The following is a 17,331-nucleotide window of genomic DNA, read 5'->3' on the forward strand; positions in this document are numbered from 1 at the left end:
TATCCTTACTGGAAAAGGCATCATTTAAAGCACTCTCTCTACCCCAGACGGAAGAACGCTTATACCACCTCATACCCAGTGAAACTAAAGAGCATTGACTATTGGATCCGATTTACCCCTTAGAAAGAGCCCTGCAGCTGACGGATCTTGGGAAAAGACTGTTGATCTCCAACTCACCTTAAAACAATGCTCAAACACAGGAGAAATTAAACTCGGGCGAAAAGCAGGTGGCATCCACGTAATCAGCTATTCCGAGGTGCGAGACTTGACCCTGTATGATTATTTCTCCTGTTTTTTGATTGTGGGGATGTTTGCATGTGAATGAAATGTGTTTCTATCATGAGCACAATCCGAGGCAGAGTTTAAAAATTACCCCGGTGGTTGGCTTTATGATCCATTATGGACACCCAGCACCACTAGTTTACTTTGGTGGATTTCTCCTCTCCCAGGCTCTAATTGGATGGCCTATGAGAAATTTATTCTAGAAGAAAAGAGCTATACTTCTGCTGGAGCCGTTATTTTTTTAATTGAAATGCAGTTGCTTTATAATATTATATTAGTTTTGGGTGAACAACAGAGTGATTCAATAGTTTTATAGATTCTCCTCCATTTGCAGTTATTAAAAAGTAACGGCTGTGTTTCTCTGTGCTGTACAGTACATTCTTGTTGTTTACTTATTTCATACACTTGTTTTTACTTATGTCTCCTCATCCCTACTCCTACCTTGCCCCTCCTCCCCCAGGGGCAACCCTAGCTTATTCTCTACATCTGCGAGTCTGTTGCTATTTTGTTACATTCATTTGTTTGTTTTATTGCTTAGGGTCCACCTATAATAGTATAGAGTATTTGTCTTTTTCTGCCTCATTTATTTCTCTAAGCTTAAGACCTTCCAGGTCCACCCAGATTGTTGCAAACAGCGGGATTTCATTCTTTTTATGGCTGCGCGGTGTTCATTTTCAGGTTAGTGCAATGCCAATACATAATTTCTCTTAATGATTGATAAGCATTGCACAGGGACGAGGGACCTGGTATATACTGTGCTGCAGCTAATGGAAGTGCTTGCCGTAAAGATGCACTTATGTCCCTACTAAGACTGCTAGGCAGGTTACTTGCATTCTGCCTCCTCACAAGACTGTCGTTTCTTGCATTAAGAATTGTGTGACTGAGCCTCCAATAAATATCATGATGACTAGAGCAAATTCCTAGTTCTGTGGGAAATCAAGGATGGCAACAGAGTGACTGCAGGTCTGGGAAGAAGCAACAGGAGGAAATCACTTCCCGGACCTCAACAGTCGAGTAAGGTGGGAGGGGCAGAGATGTTTAAGGCGACTGTTAACAGAGCCTCGTCCACAAACAGCACTTTGAATGGCTTATGAATTAAATCCGCAGCTGACCTAGGAACAAACCTTATGAGCACCACAGTAGAAACTGGGTAAGAAATGCCTCCCAAACCTTGGTTGCATCTATTGCCAAGAAGAAGGCACTGCCAGCAAAAGAAGGTAGCTGCCCCATCCAATTCTGCAGACTTCACAGTGGTGGCTGATCTACACCCCCCCCCCAAAAGGAACTGAGGGGACGATCAGGAGGAGGCGACCCAGGGTCTGGGAAGACAGGCAGGACAGGCGTTTTCACGAGAAAATTTTAAGAACCAATATTCTTGTATCTCCTCCTACTGAGAAAAGCACTGAAGCTTTTACCACGGTGTGTGCTTCTCTGCATGGACACCTTCTCCACCACCACATGGAAGCCCACCACCTACCCATCTCCTCCGAGCCGTTGCTCGGTGCTGTCAGAAAGCCTGGCTCCTGGGCTGTGTTCCTCAGTGAGTCCCCCTCTAAAACGGAAACTCATAGCTCTCATGCTGTGTGTTGTTATTTATCTCCACAAGTGCTGTGGATTCTGCTGCTGTTGCTGTAAGTGGCATTACTGTGGCTATACGTGCACATGCAAAGTACATATGCATTACCTGAACAGGTGAGTGGATGCTCTGAGGGCTGGAAGAGGCTCACACAGGTGTAAGGCCATCTGGGAACCTCCCAGGTCCCCATCTGTGAGGGAGAGACCAGGATGGTTCAGGGCACAGACTCTGGAGCCGGCCTGCCTGGGTTTGGACCTTGGCTTGGCTACTTAGGATCTGTGTGACCTGAAGTAAGTGACATGAGCTCTCTGTGCCTCTGTTCTCTCAGCTCAGAAAAATATAATAAGAACCCATCCCATGGTTGTGAGGATGAAGTGGCTCAAAAGGGGTAAAGAAATTAGTTCAGTGCCTACCACGTGGTCCCTGCTAAAGAAATGTTCGTTATTCTAATTAATCGTGTAAATATGGAGGGAATCCTACTCAATGGGAGACAGATACCAAACTGAAGAGTCAACTTATTCTCGCATGTAGTCATCACAGCCTGGTGCTTGGGGTGAGTTAACATAACAGACCAGGTCGATGGTGGACACAATATCCAGTCTCCTTTGCTGTAACAACAGAAGCTGTTAGGTGAGCACATGATTGCCCAGCTAAGGACTACACTTCCCAGCATCTCTTGCAGCTAGATGTGGTCATGTGACTGTGTTCTAGCCAATGAGGGTAGAGGAAAAGTGATGTGGGCATCTTGCAGGAGTTGCCCTTTGAAGGACTCAAGTGTGTCTTCCCCTTCCCTCCTCCCCTCCTGCCCATGACCCAGGAAGTGGACTGGATGTGGGGGTGAGCCCTCCCCAGACACATGGCACAGAGCATCAGGACCCAAGGATCCAGGCTGCCCAGCTCCACAGGATGGCAACCCCCGGGCCCTGGGGATTTTACACACAGACCACCACCACGAGAGAGACATCAATTTCAGCCAATTTAAGTGTCTGTATTTTGGGATTTTACACCACAGTGGCCCAGCATGCACGTTTCAGGAGAGCGTGGTGTAGAGCAGGAAGCAGAGGGATGTCAGGTATTAGGAAAGGCAGAGGATGCTGAGGCAGCACAGGGGACATTCCCACGTCTGGACTTCCTGATACTCCTCACCAGGCTTCGAAGGGGAGGCGCCATCTGAACCAGGTTTCCAAGTTTCAGGAGGAGACTGCGGATCAGAGTCAGAGTCATCCGTTTCCAAGTAATAGGCGAAGCAAACAGTTGGCTTAAAGCAAAGAGAAGAGAGAAGAAAGGGGAGCACGTTACTGCTGAGGGTGGAGCCCACTCTCCACAGGGTGGGAGCGGCTGGACTCAGAGCGAATCTACCTGGGGCTGAGTTCCTTCCGAAGGGGCCATGTACAGCTGGGGGTCCTGGGGCAGGAGACCTGGCCTTCTGCCTCAGTGTACACTCCTGTATCATGGAATATCAAGAACTGCTCCCACAGAGGGGAGCATGAGGACTGGACAGGGGACCCAAGAAATGGAGCTTAAACAATGTTGGCTGCTTAGTGAGAGGGTTTGGCTTCCCCTCGGTGCCTTCACAAAACCATCCTTCCCCTATTCCCAGGGTTCTTCGTCACGGACAGTTGGGGTCCAGATCCTTCCCTGAAGGGACAGGCATCCTGTGCATTTCAGGATGTTGAGCACTGTCCCTGGCCTCTGCCCACAAGGTACCTGCAGCTTCAGCCCTTCCGGTGTAACACCCCAAAATGTTGCCAGACATTGAGGGTGTCCCCTGGAGGATAAACTGCCTCTGGCTGAGAATCACTGCCTGACCCCATGCTCCTGTTCTCCTGAGTGGGGAAAGTTAGGGACCTTCTACCCCCCACACTCCATGGCTGTGGGACCCAGGCTGAGCGTTTAGGATTCTCCATGCCCGCAGCTGATGATGGGGTCAGTTGTGGGCACAGGGCCTGAAATGGACCAATCAGAGTGCTCTCTGCTTCTGGGTTCCTTGGTCCATCTGCGAGTGTCTCCCCAGGGATTTCTTATGAGTCAATTGCATCAATAAAACAAAAATGAGAGAGATTATGCAGTGGAGGAATGGGACAAGCATCTTGGCCATGTGGATCAAAACTCCCGTCACCAACGATGGCAGACAGACCTCATGTGCCTCTAGACGGGACGTCCTGAGAAGTTGTGGGATCACTTAGGTGGTACTCCAGACATCACAGCTACCCTGAGTCTCACTCCACAGGGAGATGGTAAAACAAACAAACAAAGAACGAAAAACAATACGCTAGTAAAGGGAGGGATGACTCTGATCTTTAAAACTGTGAGAGCAGTAAGAGGCAAAGAAACGTTGGAGAAATTTTTCCAGATTAAGGAGAACTAAAGACACATTACTAAGAACAATAGCCCAGAATGGGGAAAAGAATGAAAAGAAGAGAGTATGTAGCCAATTCGCAAAGTAGGAATTTAGATAAAGATTAGATCAAAGTGTGTATCAGGGATAAAAGCTCATAGGTTACAGGAGTCTCAGAGTTATGCAGGAGAATATTCACTATCTTAGGTGCTAAAAACTGAGGAATATATATGTCTATCCATCTGCACATACACATTAAGGAGATAAAGCGAACAGCAAACATGTTAACAACTGCAGAGTTTTGTAAAATCTGTAACTCTTACCTTCTTCTCTAATAAGAAGAATTTTTTTTAGAGTCCTCCCTGGCACTGCTGTGGACATAGGAAAGATGTTCTGGCCGGCATCCCAACCCTGTGCCTGCCCCGACACCCCCGAGATAGAGACGTCGCCTCACTGGCCAAGGCTGTGTCACATGCCCAGCCCTGAACCAATCACGGTGAATCCAGGCCTCGCCTGCTCTGTGGTCAGGGGCACAGCTGGAGCTGGTTTGAGGACGGGGTCAGATCCACCCTAAGCACACGCAGACAGGTGTCCCCCAAGAAAAATCAGAGGTGTTAGCAGAAAAAGGAAGAACGGATCCAGGTGAGCAAGGCCACAGCTGCCTGCCTCCGCAGGGACCACTCCCTAATTCATTCCTTCGTTTATTCAGCCCACGTGCATACAGCGCCTGCCCTTCCTGTCATCTGTCACCTGCTGAGGGATGTGTCACTGAACAATAGAGACGGTTCCTGCCTCCACAGAACTACTCTAGTGGGGGAGACAGATGATAAACAAATACCAGACATGCTCTCAGGTAGCAATCATTACGCTGAAGAAACCTCAGCAAGGAAAGGGGTTAGTGAGGGATGGGGAAGAAGGGTCCAGGGAAGGCTTCCTGGAGGAGGTGACACGGAAGCAGAGGCAGGAATGAGGAAAGAGAGGGGGGCAGGAAAGCAGGAAATGTCTCTAAGAAAAACATCCCCCAAGAGATGGAGCCACATCCTGGGGAACAAGGGGGACCCAGCCACCCAAGGGTCTCTCGGGGCAGAGGGGGTGGTGGATGTGCCTGACCTCTCAGAACCCAGGGCTTCTGGCCAAGGGAGGAAACAGGCAGGCTCACCACAGGGCAGATCGGCAGGAGTTTGACTGACATCCTTCCCTCCTTTTTGGAGGAGTTGTTCGGCGGCTCATCCGGCTTCTCAGAAGGCAGGGCTGAGGGAAGACAAAAGAAGCATGAGACCCTCGGAGGCTTGAGAAACTCAAAAATAACACAATCCTCATCATGAAACCACTGACAAGACCTAGCATGGGGAGGACTTGCTATGTGCCAGGCGTGCTTTCCAGATTTTAAATGGAAGGAGCGTATGTGGCTGTTGATGGCGACTCTCTGAGATGCCAGCGGGCATCACTGCATTGTAAGATGAGGAAGAGCCAGGGGAGAAGCCGGGGCCAATCTGCAGGGCCACCCCTTCCCCCCAGCCCAGCCCTGGAGACCCTCCCCACTCCCCCCGCCCACAGCTTTCCACCCAGGGGTCTCTCACCTCCTTTCTCAGGCGGCTTGGTCTTCACCTCCTCGGTGGGGATGTCCTTGCCCTCGATGGTGCTGAGAGGCAGCATCATGACACGACAGGCCTTCCCTGTGGGCAGGAGACCAGGGCAGGGAGTGCCTGGGCTGAGCAGCCAGATGGCCGGGGGTGACCCAGCCCTGCCCTCACATGGGGGTGGACACGGGCAGCTATGGCCCCCAAGTCCTCCGGTCCCCCCATCCAAGGGCAAGCGTCGGGTCCCTGAAGGGGCAGCTCAGCGGACCGGGTATCAGAGGGCCTCTGGTGTCTGGCATACAGCAGGCACTCAGTAAGTGCCCTCCTGGCCGGCACTGCCAGGGCCGCATGCCAGCCCTGTCCTAAGGCTCCGGGGCAGCTTGGCCACATGGTTCAGACCAGCACCTCCCCTGCCTGGCCTGGGCCCCCTTCTGGTCCAGGAGGCTCAGTGACTGCCTCTCAGGGCTGCTGGGAAGGGGAGGGGGCTGCTCGGTGGACCCCTCCCCACAGCCCCTGGGGAGGGGCGGGCCCTGCAGGAGGTGCTTGGCAGCAGGCTCAGCTGTGGGGTCCTGGGACCCTGCCTCCTCCCCAGGTTCACCCCGGGCAGGACTTGGCCAGTGTATGTGTGGGGAGGGGGGGATTGGAGGGATTCCTGCCTGACAGTCAGTGGCTGAGAGGTCTCAGGGGTCAAGTTTGCCAGACTGAACATCAACTTTTTTTTTTTTTTTTTTTTTTTTTGTCTTTTTGCTATTTCTTGGGCTGCTCCCGAAGCATATGGAGGTTCCCGGGCTAGGGGTTGAATCGGAGCTGTAGCTGCCAGCCTACGCCAGAGCCACAGCAACGCAGGATCTGAGCCGCGTCTGCAACCTACATCACAGCTCACGGCAACGCCGGATCGTTAACCCACTGAGCAAAGGCAGGGACCGAACCCGCAACCTCATGGTTCCTAGTCGGATTCGTTAACCACTGCGCCATGACGGGAACTCCTGAACATCAACATTTTAACAAATACACAACAAACTGGAATTTGCTCTCCCAGCACAGCCCCCAGCCTCTCTGGGCAGCCATGCCAGTGTGCAGAATCACTGCAGGCTCAATTCACTTGCCCAAGCATCCTTCTCTATGCTGATCATAAGTGTCTTCTGGGGCCCCCCAAAGTCTCTGGGAGGGCTCCCCACCCCCCTCCCTAGTGTCCCTCTGGACCCTAACCAAAATCATTTCCTATGTTCATTTTGGCCAATTCTGTACTGGGCCCCCTGACACCCAAACGACCTCTCCAGTGTCCTCCGTGCCCTCCTCAACTCCTGCCTCCTCCATCAAACTAGGACGTCCCCAGGACTGTCCCTCCTGCGCCCTAAAACCCCGCCTTCTCCTCCGCCCTCTGGACGGAGTCCCAACCATCCCGAACTCCGAACTCCTCTGCCTCCTCTGTCCCCTCAACTCTCCTCACAGTGGCCAGAAAATCCTGGGACCCAGAGCTGCCCTGTGGCTCAGGAGGGTCTGAGGATTCTCTTCGCCCTCAGAGGAGACGAGGGACCCTTGGGGTTCCGGCGTGCGCAGGCGCACCATCGGCCTCAGGGGCTCCCAGGCAGCAGCTCTTGTGCCCCATTGCCCTCCCGGCCCTGAGCCTGCAGCCCCAGCCGGTTGACTGGCCCCAAACTGACCCCCACCCTTCAGAGCTGGGGCTGCAGGATTGACCTCCCAACCTGGGTTCCGTCTGGGAGCACAGGAGCGGCCGGACTTCCTCAGGGCCCTGTCCTTGGCGCTGCCCCGGGCCGCTGTGGACAAACTCAGGAATGAACGGCACTGCATCCCCCAGCAACACGCACAATCCCACCCTCCCCACTCTCAACACAAATCAGGTGTTAAAACAACCTCTGATACCAGCTCAGGCATCAGCGTGTTGGCTGCCATCTTATGATGGGGGAGGGAAGGGGGCCTCTTCCTCCAGGAAGGCCCCCAGCCTCCCCTCACCACTGGCCCCCATCACTCAGGGGTTCCTGCGGGGCTCAGAATCCGTCCCCTCTCCCAGCAGCCCTCCCCCACTGTCCAGGCTGGGCCTCCCAGGGAAAGGCACCGGAGATCATGCTGCAGAGACACAGGAGCCTGGGGACCCCTCAGGGGCGGGTGGGGGACAGGTGGGTCCTACACAATCGTCACACACACAATGACGCCCCCTCCCGCCACTGACCTCCTGCCCAGGACTCACAAGCACACCCCTCCACGCAGGGGGACCCCTTCCAACACTCAGAGACACCCCTCTGGCTTCAGAGTCCCACTTGTTCAAATTAAGACCCACTTGTAGATCCTCACACACACACACACAAATGGGCAGCAACACACCCACATGTTCAGCAACACTCGGGCATGTTCACACACACGCACGCACGAACACACACACTCACACACGCACACAAATGTGCAGACACACAGCTTCAAATACTAGGCACGCCCAGACCCACACCCACTCAGCACACACACATCTGCAGGCTTAAATCTCAAAGGGCCCCCTCCCAGACCCCCAGGCCACCTCGGCCTGACACCCCAGGGTCCACCCCCAGCCTCACCCGGGGCCACCCCCCCAGAGGTTCCCCCTCTCAGATGCCCACTGGGGCTCCCCTCTTGGTCTCCCCTGACTCCTACTCCCAAGGGCTTACTTTAAATCTCAGACTCACTCCCTCAGCCTTGTAGGTCTGCTTGAAAAGCCTGACACCTACTATCAGATCAGACAGACAGACAGACATGCAGAAATTCACCTACAAGCTCGGCAACACCCAGGCATGCACACACACACGCACACGCACACGCACACACACACATGCACACACACACACTGCAGTCACAGACACTCCTGGAAAATCAGAGACACCCCCCTCAGCTTGAGGGCCTTTTAAAAACAAAAAAAACCACTTGCTCCTCCACAAAAAAACAGATTCACACTTCAAACAGCAGGTAAACCACACAGACACACACACAAACTTGTGGAAAAATGCATATTTTCAGATAAACGCATTGGTCACCAGGGTATAAACACACAAATATGTCTTCAGCCACATCTCAAAACTCAAAATCACCCTCAGGACACAGGAAGCCCTCTGGCTGACCCCCCTGGGCCCACCCCAGAGTCTCAGCCAGGACCCACCACCCAGAGGCACCCCTCCCGCTCTCACATGTAAGCCTTGTTCTGTTCCCAGCCCCCACCCACAGCGGGGCACCTGCCAGCAGAATCCCTGAGCCATTCTCCAAGAGCCCTTCTCACTCACGAAACTTCATGTGCCTCCTCTGCCAACCCTCAAACGCCTCCTGAGAGGCTCTCCGCAGACAATGTGCCCCAAACTGCCTCGTCCATGCCCCAGCAGGCCAAGTTCATAACTTGTCCCCCTTACTCCCAACTGACCTCAGTGCCCCGAGGCCCCCCAATACTGCCTGCAGCCTCCATCAAATCAGCATGCCCCTCACATAGTTAAGACGTGAGCTGCCCAATTTTAGACCCATGATCAGACTCTGCTGCAATCACACACCCACACAGACACACACCTAAGTACCCACAAACTCCACCTGTCAGACCCAGCCACGCTTAGGCCGTCTGACAAAAACGCACACCCTTGGCCACAACCACGCAGAGTCAGAGAGACCAGACTCCCACAGCAGCCTCACAAAGTCAGAATTCTTGGTGTGCTGGAATCCCACAGACGCTCCCTCCCTGGGACAGACAAGGCCACACACTCCGAGTCAGTCCCACGCACCCCGACACCCCCAGAGCCCCCCACCTTCCCTAGCACATTCACCTGCTGGCTAGTCACTCACGCCCACCCCCTCCCTCACACTTCACCCTCGGAGACACAGCAAGACAGGCAAGGGTGGCCGAGGACCCTGCCTCTGTCACCCTCATTAGCGCGCAGCCCAGCCGCCTTGCCTCCGCCGACCCTCTGCCCCACACCCCACTGGCAAACCCAGAGCTCCCCTCGCCCAACACACACACACTCCCCCTCCCCTGCGTGCCCCCTACCCACCGCCCATCCTCCCTGGCAGCAAACTCACCGCTCAGCTCGCCGCCTGCCTCCTCTCGGAGCCGAATGAGGGTGGGCGGAATTCAAACCTGGACCAAAGTGTGCCGAGCGCCGCCCACCGAACTACCACTCCCAGAAGGCACCGCGCCTCGCCGTGCCAGCCTCTGGGTGTCTGCTAAGGAGCCGGAGCCCGGGTGGAGCGCGAGGACCGCTGGGAAATGTAGTCTCGAGACCGAAGGGGGCGGTTCCAGGGACCCTAGAGCGGTGGAGATGGGTGGACCAGGTGGCATGCCCCACTCCTTTCACCCCAGCATTGGGTTCCTGCAGACTGGCAAGGGGCAGACTTCACGCTCCGCATCTCAGCCCCTTACAAGGGAGCAAAGCAGCATAGGTCCCCAGGGACCCCGCCCCCAAAATTCCAGCACCCCTCGGCAGCTTTTGCAGCCAACAGAAAGGTACCACAAATGAGAAGCAAAAAAGCAAAAAAAAAAAAAAAACTGCATTCGACATGATCGCAAATTCATGCTGCTTATAGATGAGAGTAATTTTCAAATACATTTAAAACAGTACTTTTAAAAAATCATCATTTCTGAACGTTGGCTGTTTGGTGATATTAAGAAATTATTTTAAGCATAATACTGGCATTAGGAAGAGTTTATTTTTAAGAGTCGTTATCTTTGGCAGATATATACTGGGATTCAAGGATGGTTTAACATATACAAATCAATAAATGTGATACACCACATTAACAAACTGAAAGATAAAAATCACACTTTCCTCTCAAAAGATGCATAAAAAACATTGGACAAATTTCAACATCATTGATTAAAAAACTCTCAATGAATTGGCTATAAGAGAAATGTACCTCAACTTAATAAAGACCATACATGACAAGCCCACAGCTAATACTATATCAATGTTGAAAGTTTGAAAGCTTTTCTTCTAAGATCAGGAACAAGATGTGGACGCTCACTCTCGCCAGTTCTATCCTACATAGTACTAAAAGCCCTAGCAAGAGCAATTAGGCAAGAAAAAGAAATAAAAGGCATTCAAATCAGAAAGGAAGAAGTAAAATTGTCTCTGATGATATTCAAACAAAAATCCTAAAGACTACACACACACACACACAAAAAAAAACCTTGTTGAAACTAATACACAAGTTCAATAAAGTTTCAGGATGCAAAGTCAACACTCAAAAAGCATAGCATTTCCATATACTGAAAACAAACTATCTGGAAAAGAAACTAAAAAAAAAATCTTTGTATAATACCATCAAAAATAATAAAATTCTTAGCAGTAAATTTAACCAAAGGGGTGAAAAAACTGTATACTGAAAAATATAAAACATCGATGAAAGGAATCAAAGGCACAAATAAATGAGAAGATATACCATGTTCATGGATTGGAAAAATTAATATTGTTTAAATGTCTATTCTACACAAAGCGATCTTCAGATTCAATGCAATACCTATGAAAATTCTATGACATTTTAACATAAACAGAAAAACAATCCTAAAATTCAGCTGGAACTGCAAAAGATTTTACTAGCACATACAATCTTGAGCAAGAGAAGCAATGCTGAAAGCATCACATTTCCTGATTTAAAAAATACATTACAAATCTACAGCAATAAAACCAGTAGAGTACAGGCATAAAAACAGACATAGAGCAACAGAACAGGATAGAGAGCCAGAAATAAATGCATACAACCTTGGTCAAGTGATCTTCAACTAAGGTGCCAAGGACACACAATGGGGCATAGATATACTCTTCAATAAATGGAGCTGGAATATACAGTTTTGGATATAACTGAATATCCAAATACAAAAGACTGAAATTGGATCTTTATCTCATACCATATTAAAAAAAATTAAAAATGGATTAAACACTTAGAGGTAAGACCCGAAACCATAAAATTACTTGAATAAAACACATCAAGAAAGCTGCTTGACATTAGTTTTGTCAGTGGTTTTATTGGATATGACACCAAAAGCATAGGCAACAGAAACAAAAATAGACAAGTGGGACTGTATCCAACTAAAAGAAAACAGCAAAGGAAACAATGAGGAAACGTAAAAGAACCTGTGAAATGGGAGAAAATATTTGCATATTTGCATTATCACCTAATAAGGGGTTAATAGCCAAAATATATAAGGAACTCATACAACTTCGTAGTCAAAAAAAAAAAAAAAAAATCCAGTTCTAAAATGAGCAGAGGATCTGAATGCACATTCCCCAAAGAAGACATACAAAGAGCCAATAGGTATATAAAATAATACTCAACTCATTAAACATCAGGGAAAGGCAAATCAAAACAATGAGATAGCACTTCATGCCTGCTAGGATGGTTGCTATTTAAAAAGACAAAAGAGGAGTTCCCATCGTGGCTCAGTGGTTAACGAATCCGACTAGGAACCATGAGGTTGTGGGTTTGATCCCTGGCCTTGTTCAGTGGGTTAAGGATCTGGCGTTGCTGTGAGCTGTGGTGTAGGTCGCAGACTCGGCTTGGATCTGTTGCTGTGGCTCTGGCGTAGGCCGTTGGCTACAGCTCTGATTCGATCCCTAGCCTGGGAACCTCCATATGCTGCGGGAGCAGCCCAAGAAATGGCAAAAAGACAAAAAAGTAAATAAATAAAATAAATAAATAAAAAGACAAAAGCTAACTAGTGTCAGTGAGGATGTGGAGAAAAGGGAACTCATACTCTTGGTGGGAATGTAACCTGATACAGCTACTAAAGAAAGCAATATAAGGATAAATACTGCATGATCTCAATTATATGCAGAATCCAAGAATGTCAAACTCTTAGAAACAGAGTGTAGAATGGTGGTGGCCAGTGTCTGTGAGGTGCGGAAAATGAAGGGATGGTGTCCAAAGGATACAAAGTTTCAGTTATGCAGGATGAATAAGTTCTAGTGTACAGCTTGGTAACTTTAAGTTAATAATACTGTATTATAGACTTTAAATGTGCTAAGAGAGTAGATGTCTTACAGAAAAGAATGTAACCATGTGAGGTGATGAATATGAAATTTATCTTGATTGTGATAATCAATTTTGAAATGTTTATGGATATAAAAATATCACGTTACACCTTAAACATACACAACTTTTATTTGTCAATTATTTATTAAGGTGGAAAGACGACAAACAAAAAGAAACTAACACATTAGGTGCTTGGGAGGGTAGCTGTGGTAATAATAGCAAAAATAACTGCTGTTTATGGAAGAGTAGCCGGGGCAATGAATTTTTTTTTTTTTTTTTTTTTTTTTTTTTTTTTTGCCTTTTAGAGCCACACCCGTGGCAGATGGAGGTTCCCAGGCTAGGGGTCTAAGCAGAGCTATAGCTGCTGGCCTACACCACAGCCACAGCCACACCAGATCTGAGCCTTGTCTGAGACCTACACTACAGCTCACAGCAACGCTGCATCCTTAACCCACTGAGCGAGGCCAGGGATCAAACCTGCAACCTCATGGTTCCTAGTCAGATTTGTTTCCCCTGCACAAGGATGGGAACTCCAATTCTTAATACTTCTGAACACAGGATTCCATGTTTTAATTTTGTAGTGAACTCCCCCAAATTAGGCAGTTAGTCCTGAATAGGTAGGATTTTCTCCCTGTTTGGAAGGAAAGGAAAGCACAGAGCTGGAAAGGAGAAGCTAGAAAACAGGAAGCTGAGATTTGAACCCAGGTTGGCTCAAGGGTGGGCGCTCTCAACCACTGTGATGTGTTTGAAGAATAGCAAGGATGGTGGCTGGAACCCAGGGCAGAAAACAGATGACCTGAGAAAACCTTTGGAGTTTCAGTCTGGGAGGACTTCTCCACCCCTTCCCCAGATCTAGGGGGGCTTGATGGAAGGGGGCATCCCTTCCGAGTCCAGGACTGCATTGCTGCTTGGAGAGGTCCATGCCTCTCACCCAAGAGGACTCTGCCCACCATGTATTTGGATCATGTTTTGTTTTGCTGTTTCTACCATTCAGCCACTCCATGGCTTTTGAGTGAGGAATTTAAGCCATTTACATTTAAAGTAATTATTGATATATTAAGACATAGCATTGCCATTCTATTATGTTTTTTGAACATGAAGTAATTACTGTTGTATTAAGACACAGTGTTGCCATTCTGCTAAATTTTTTGACTTTTTCAGTAGTCCTTTTGTTCCTTTCCTGGCCTCTTGCTGTCTTCTTTTGTGATCTAATGATATTATGGAGTGATCAACTTTGATTTCCGTTTTCTTTATATCTTCCTATCTGCTACAAGTTTTTAAATTTGTGTTCACTAGAAGGCTTACCTAAAACATCTTACAGCTTTTAAACTAATGTCAATGGCATTTGTACTTCCTCTACTACCCCACACACTTTGTTGTTGATATCACAATTCACGTATTTTTATATTGTGCATACACTCTTAGGTACTTATAGTTATTTTTAATGTTTTTGTCTTTAAACTTTTATATAAGAATTGAAAGTGATTTTCACGCCCTGAGAGCATTCGAGTATTCTGTATTTAACTATGCACATACCTTTACCAGTGAGTTTTAAATTCATATGCTTTCATGCTGCCAAGTTTCGGAATTGCGACACGACAAGAAGCGACGACAAACTAAGCAGGGGCCAACCTCAGTTATCACCATAATCTTCTTTTTGCCTCTTTATCTAGTGGTGGGAAGAGCCCCAGGAGGCTGCAGCACAGTCTCAGCCTCTAGTTGTATGGAACTAGTCTATCTCCTGCTGCAAATTTTCCCTTGGGTGGTAAAACTCCTAAATTAATAGACTCCCTGGTGGCAGGAACAGAAAAGAAGAATTTTCAGAATGGGTTACTTAGATTTAATGGCAAGAAGTACAGCTGTTTCAAGTCTTTGTTCCTGGACTTCAGTGTTCCAGCTAGGTAGGTTTGGGGCATGAGTCACATTTGACAAACAGCTTAGTGTCAGATGGTGGTATTTCTCATTGGAGATCATGGCTTAGTTTTCCTTAGGATATGCCACTGTTTTTTAGGAATCATACAGGTACGTGGGGGTATACATCAGTGAGAAGAGAAGTCCTTGGTTACCAGCAATGTATTGCGGTGCAGTCCGGTGATTCAGGAACACCCCCAATCTTCACTGCTCCCTGCATCTACACCTTCCGTCCTGTGGCTTTAGAATTCCTCTCCTAAAGACGGAGAGCATTCCCCACCCGACACGCCTTGCGTTGGCAGCACTGACTGTGTATACAAGCTCTGAGTCTAGGCTCCTATATGTCTTGGTGTTTTCACTTGTTCTCTTGCACTCTGCCACCACCAGAAGGAGGTGGTCCACTGGTCTCAGAAGGATGGGAGATGCGAAGATAGGACCTCCCCTGCCCCCCCCCACTATAACTAGCTGATAGTCACCCCCACCCCACCCCACCCCACCCCCGCCGCCCAGGCATAGGAACAAGCCCAGCCAAAGCAAGCAGAGCCACCTTGACAGTCCTGAGCGGATCCCAGACATGTGAGAAGCAAACACATACGGTGTGTCATCAAGGTTTTGTGGTTGCTGGTGCCGCAGCATCACTGTGTTGCATGGCTGCTACGTGTGGTCCCCAAGTCATGTGTGAAGCCCACAGTCAGCCCACAGATGTTGAGAAGAGGCCTGTGGGGAGGGAAATCCAGAGCACATCACTGTTCCATAAAATACTGCCCCCTTTAGGATGAGAGGGGCTTGGCGTGATCAACCGTGGCCCCACATGTCTGGCTGTGGGAGGGTGGATAGAGCACAAGTCCTGGCTTCATTGTCACACATGCCTCCCCAGGGGAGGCGTGGCTTAAGCCAAGTGAAGAATTTGGAAGGTGTAACTAGGTGATGTGGAGTCCAGTTCTCAGGAGCTGGCTTGCCTGCAGACAGCATGTTCCTAGTGCTTCAACTTGCAAGGTTCCCATCCCCAAGAATTAGTGATTGTTTAGCTGCACCATCCACAGGTCCTTGGAAGGTTTCTTTATCAGCAATGGTTTAAGTGTAAGGTGGAAGCGTCATGTCTAACAGAGCCCTTCCTCAAGGGCCCCTGGACTCCAGTGACATTCTCTGTCTGTAACCGGGACTCAAGGAGGTTGTAACTTCGGCATTGTGCCCTAGACTCTGTCTCTCAGACCTAGACTTTGGCTTGTTATACAAATCATGGGGGGGGGGCGCGGGGAGCATCACACCCATGAATCTGTCAGACCCCCCTTTTCCTGCAACCCCAGGATCTGATTACACCAGCCAGGCTTCCTATGAGAGGGGGCCCCCATTTCAACACTGGGGTTCTGCCCATCACCATGGACACCAGAGAGCATTTCCATGGCTGCCCCTTCCACAGGCAGCCCCCTCAACTGCCTCTTGTGCTGGAGCGGGGTGGCCAAGTGAGGGTTTTAAAGGGTTCGGAGCTCGAGTGTGGTCTCAGTGTGCCCAAGCCTCCCGGCTCCCACCATTCCAAGGCCCAAGATCCTTGGAATGGTGGGATCATTAGGGCCGCCCAAGCTTTTCCTCTTGGGACTGAGGCAAGGCTATGGAGTCAGCTGACCAAAGCCGGGGATCTGCAGGTGTTTGTGGAAGCCCTCTGCACCTTGAATCTTGGCATTCTTCATAGTCTTTGGATTTGTCTGCGATGGCCGCTCAAGCCCTCTTTCCCAGGAAGTAGTTGACCCCGGATGCTGGACCATGGGCAAGTTGGGGGGTGGGGGTATTTCCTGCCCCAAGGCCCAATACAGGATTCCAAACATCTCAATTCCCCTGGGGGTCTGTGGTCTCCAACCCATTCTCTGACTCCGTTTCTGCATCAGTTAGGGTTCTTCCGGGTTGTAACTACGTCTTGGCCGAGGAGAGCGAGTAAGGAATAGCCTGGAGAGGTACTGAGCATGCAGAGATCCCAGGCGAGGACTAAACACTCAGGCCTCAGGAAGGACGGTTATGACTGCGGCTCGGGTTCTCTCTGGAGCAGGAACTGACACAGCTGTCAGGTGCTGCCCCTGCGATGCCGTGTCCATGCCCTCCTGCTCAGCAGCCTGCCCGGCACCAGGCCCAGCCTTTGGACAGGTCGCCTTCTCACGATTCAGGGGTTCCCAGGAAGCGGAAAGGGTTCTGGGCTGGTGGAAACAGCAAAAGCTGTACCAGCAGCAAAGGCAGAAGGGAGGGTTTCGTTAAGGATGTGGGAGTTCTTAGGGAACCAACGGGAGGCAGTTTGGCCAGAATCCATAAGGCGCTGGGGTGGAAGCATCTGGAACCAAGCCCTCCCTCTGGCACCTCAACTGGTTCATGAGCTCCAACCTATGCGACCACCAGGTAGGCCTCAGTCTGAATCTGACTGGTCACTGGGGACTGCTGAGCACCAATCTCCCTGAGTCCAGGGAGGCACCAGACCTCAGAATAAACGCGCTGGCAGAAGCATGGCTATCCCCGCAAGTGCAGTGGGTGCGCGGGCGGGTGAACTCCTGCAGCGTGGAGGGGCTGGTCAGCGACCCACAGGGACCTGCAGTGGGTTCCCTTCCACGCCTCCCTTTGATAAGACTCTGCAGGAAATCCGTCTTAAAAGAGAGCTGTCCCTCTCAGCCTCA

General features: G+C 49.8%; 1 protein-coding gene across 3 annotated transcripts; it reads right to left on the reverse strand.

The window, feature by feature from the left end:
- On the reverse strand, nt 2,822-9,941 carry LOC100522375. 3 transcript variants are annotated; one of them, XM_021095133.1, is made up of 5 exons: nt 7,483-9,517; nt 5,777-5,872; nt 5,356-5,447; nt 4,520-4,567; nt 2,822-3,116 (listed from the first exon to the last, which is right to left on the reverse strand). In XM_021095133.1, the coding sequence occupies exons 1-4, from the start codon at nt 7,586-7,588 to the stop codon at nt 4,547-4,549; spliced, it is 315 nt and encodes a 104-aa protein (XP_020950792.1). In that variant the 5' UTR covers nt 7,589-9,517; the 3' UTR covers nt 2,822-3,116; nt 4,520-4,546. The 3 variants fall into 3 exon arrangements, with proteins under 3 accessions (XP_020950792.1, XP_020950790.1, XP_020950791.1); XM_021095131.1 differs by lacking the exon at nt 4,520-4,567 and having other exon boundaries at nt 7,483-7,603; XM_021095132.1 differs by lacking the exons at nt 4,520-4,567; nt 7,483-9,517 and adding an exon at nt 9,818-9,941 and having other exon boundaries at nt 2,823-3,116.

This window comes from Sus scrofa, chromosome 6 (genome assembly GCF_000003025.6).
Source record: "Sus scrofa isolate TJ Tabasco breed Duroc chromosome 6, Sscrofa11.1, whole genome shotgun sequence".
NCBI lineage: Eukaryota > Metazoa > Chordata > Mammalia > Artiodactyla > Suidae > Sus > Sus scrofa.

Bases quoted from the DNA above. Each gene is read 5' to 3' on its own strand.
- LOC100522375 (XM_021095131.1), bottom strand. From the start codon at position 7,588: ATGCAGTGCCGTTCATTCCTGAGTTTGTCCACAGCGGCCCGGGGCAGC. The intron at 5,873-7,482 runs GTTGGGAGGTCA...TCCTGCCCACAG, and splicing joins TGCTCCCAGACGGAACCCAG to GGAAGGCCTGTCGTGTCATG. The intron at 3,117-5,355 runs GTGAGCCTGCCT...CTTTGCTTTAAG, and splicing joins TCCTGCCGATCTGCCCTGTG to CCAACTGTTTGCTTCGCCTA.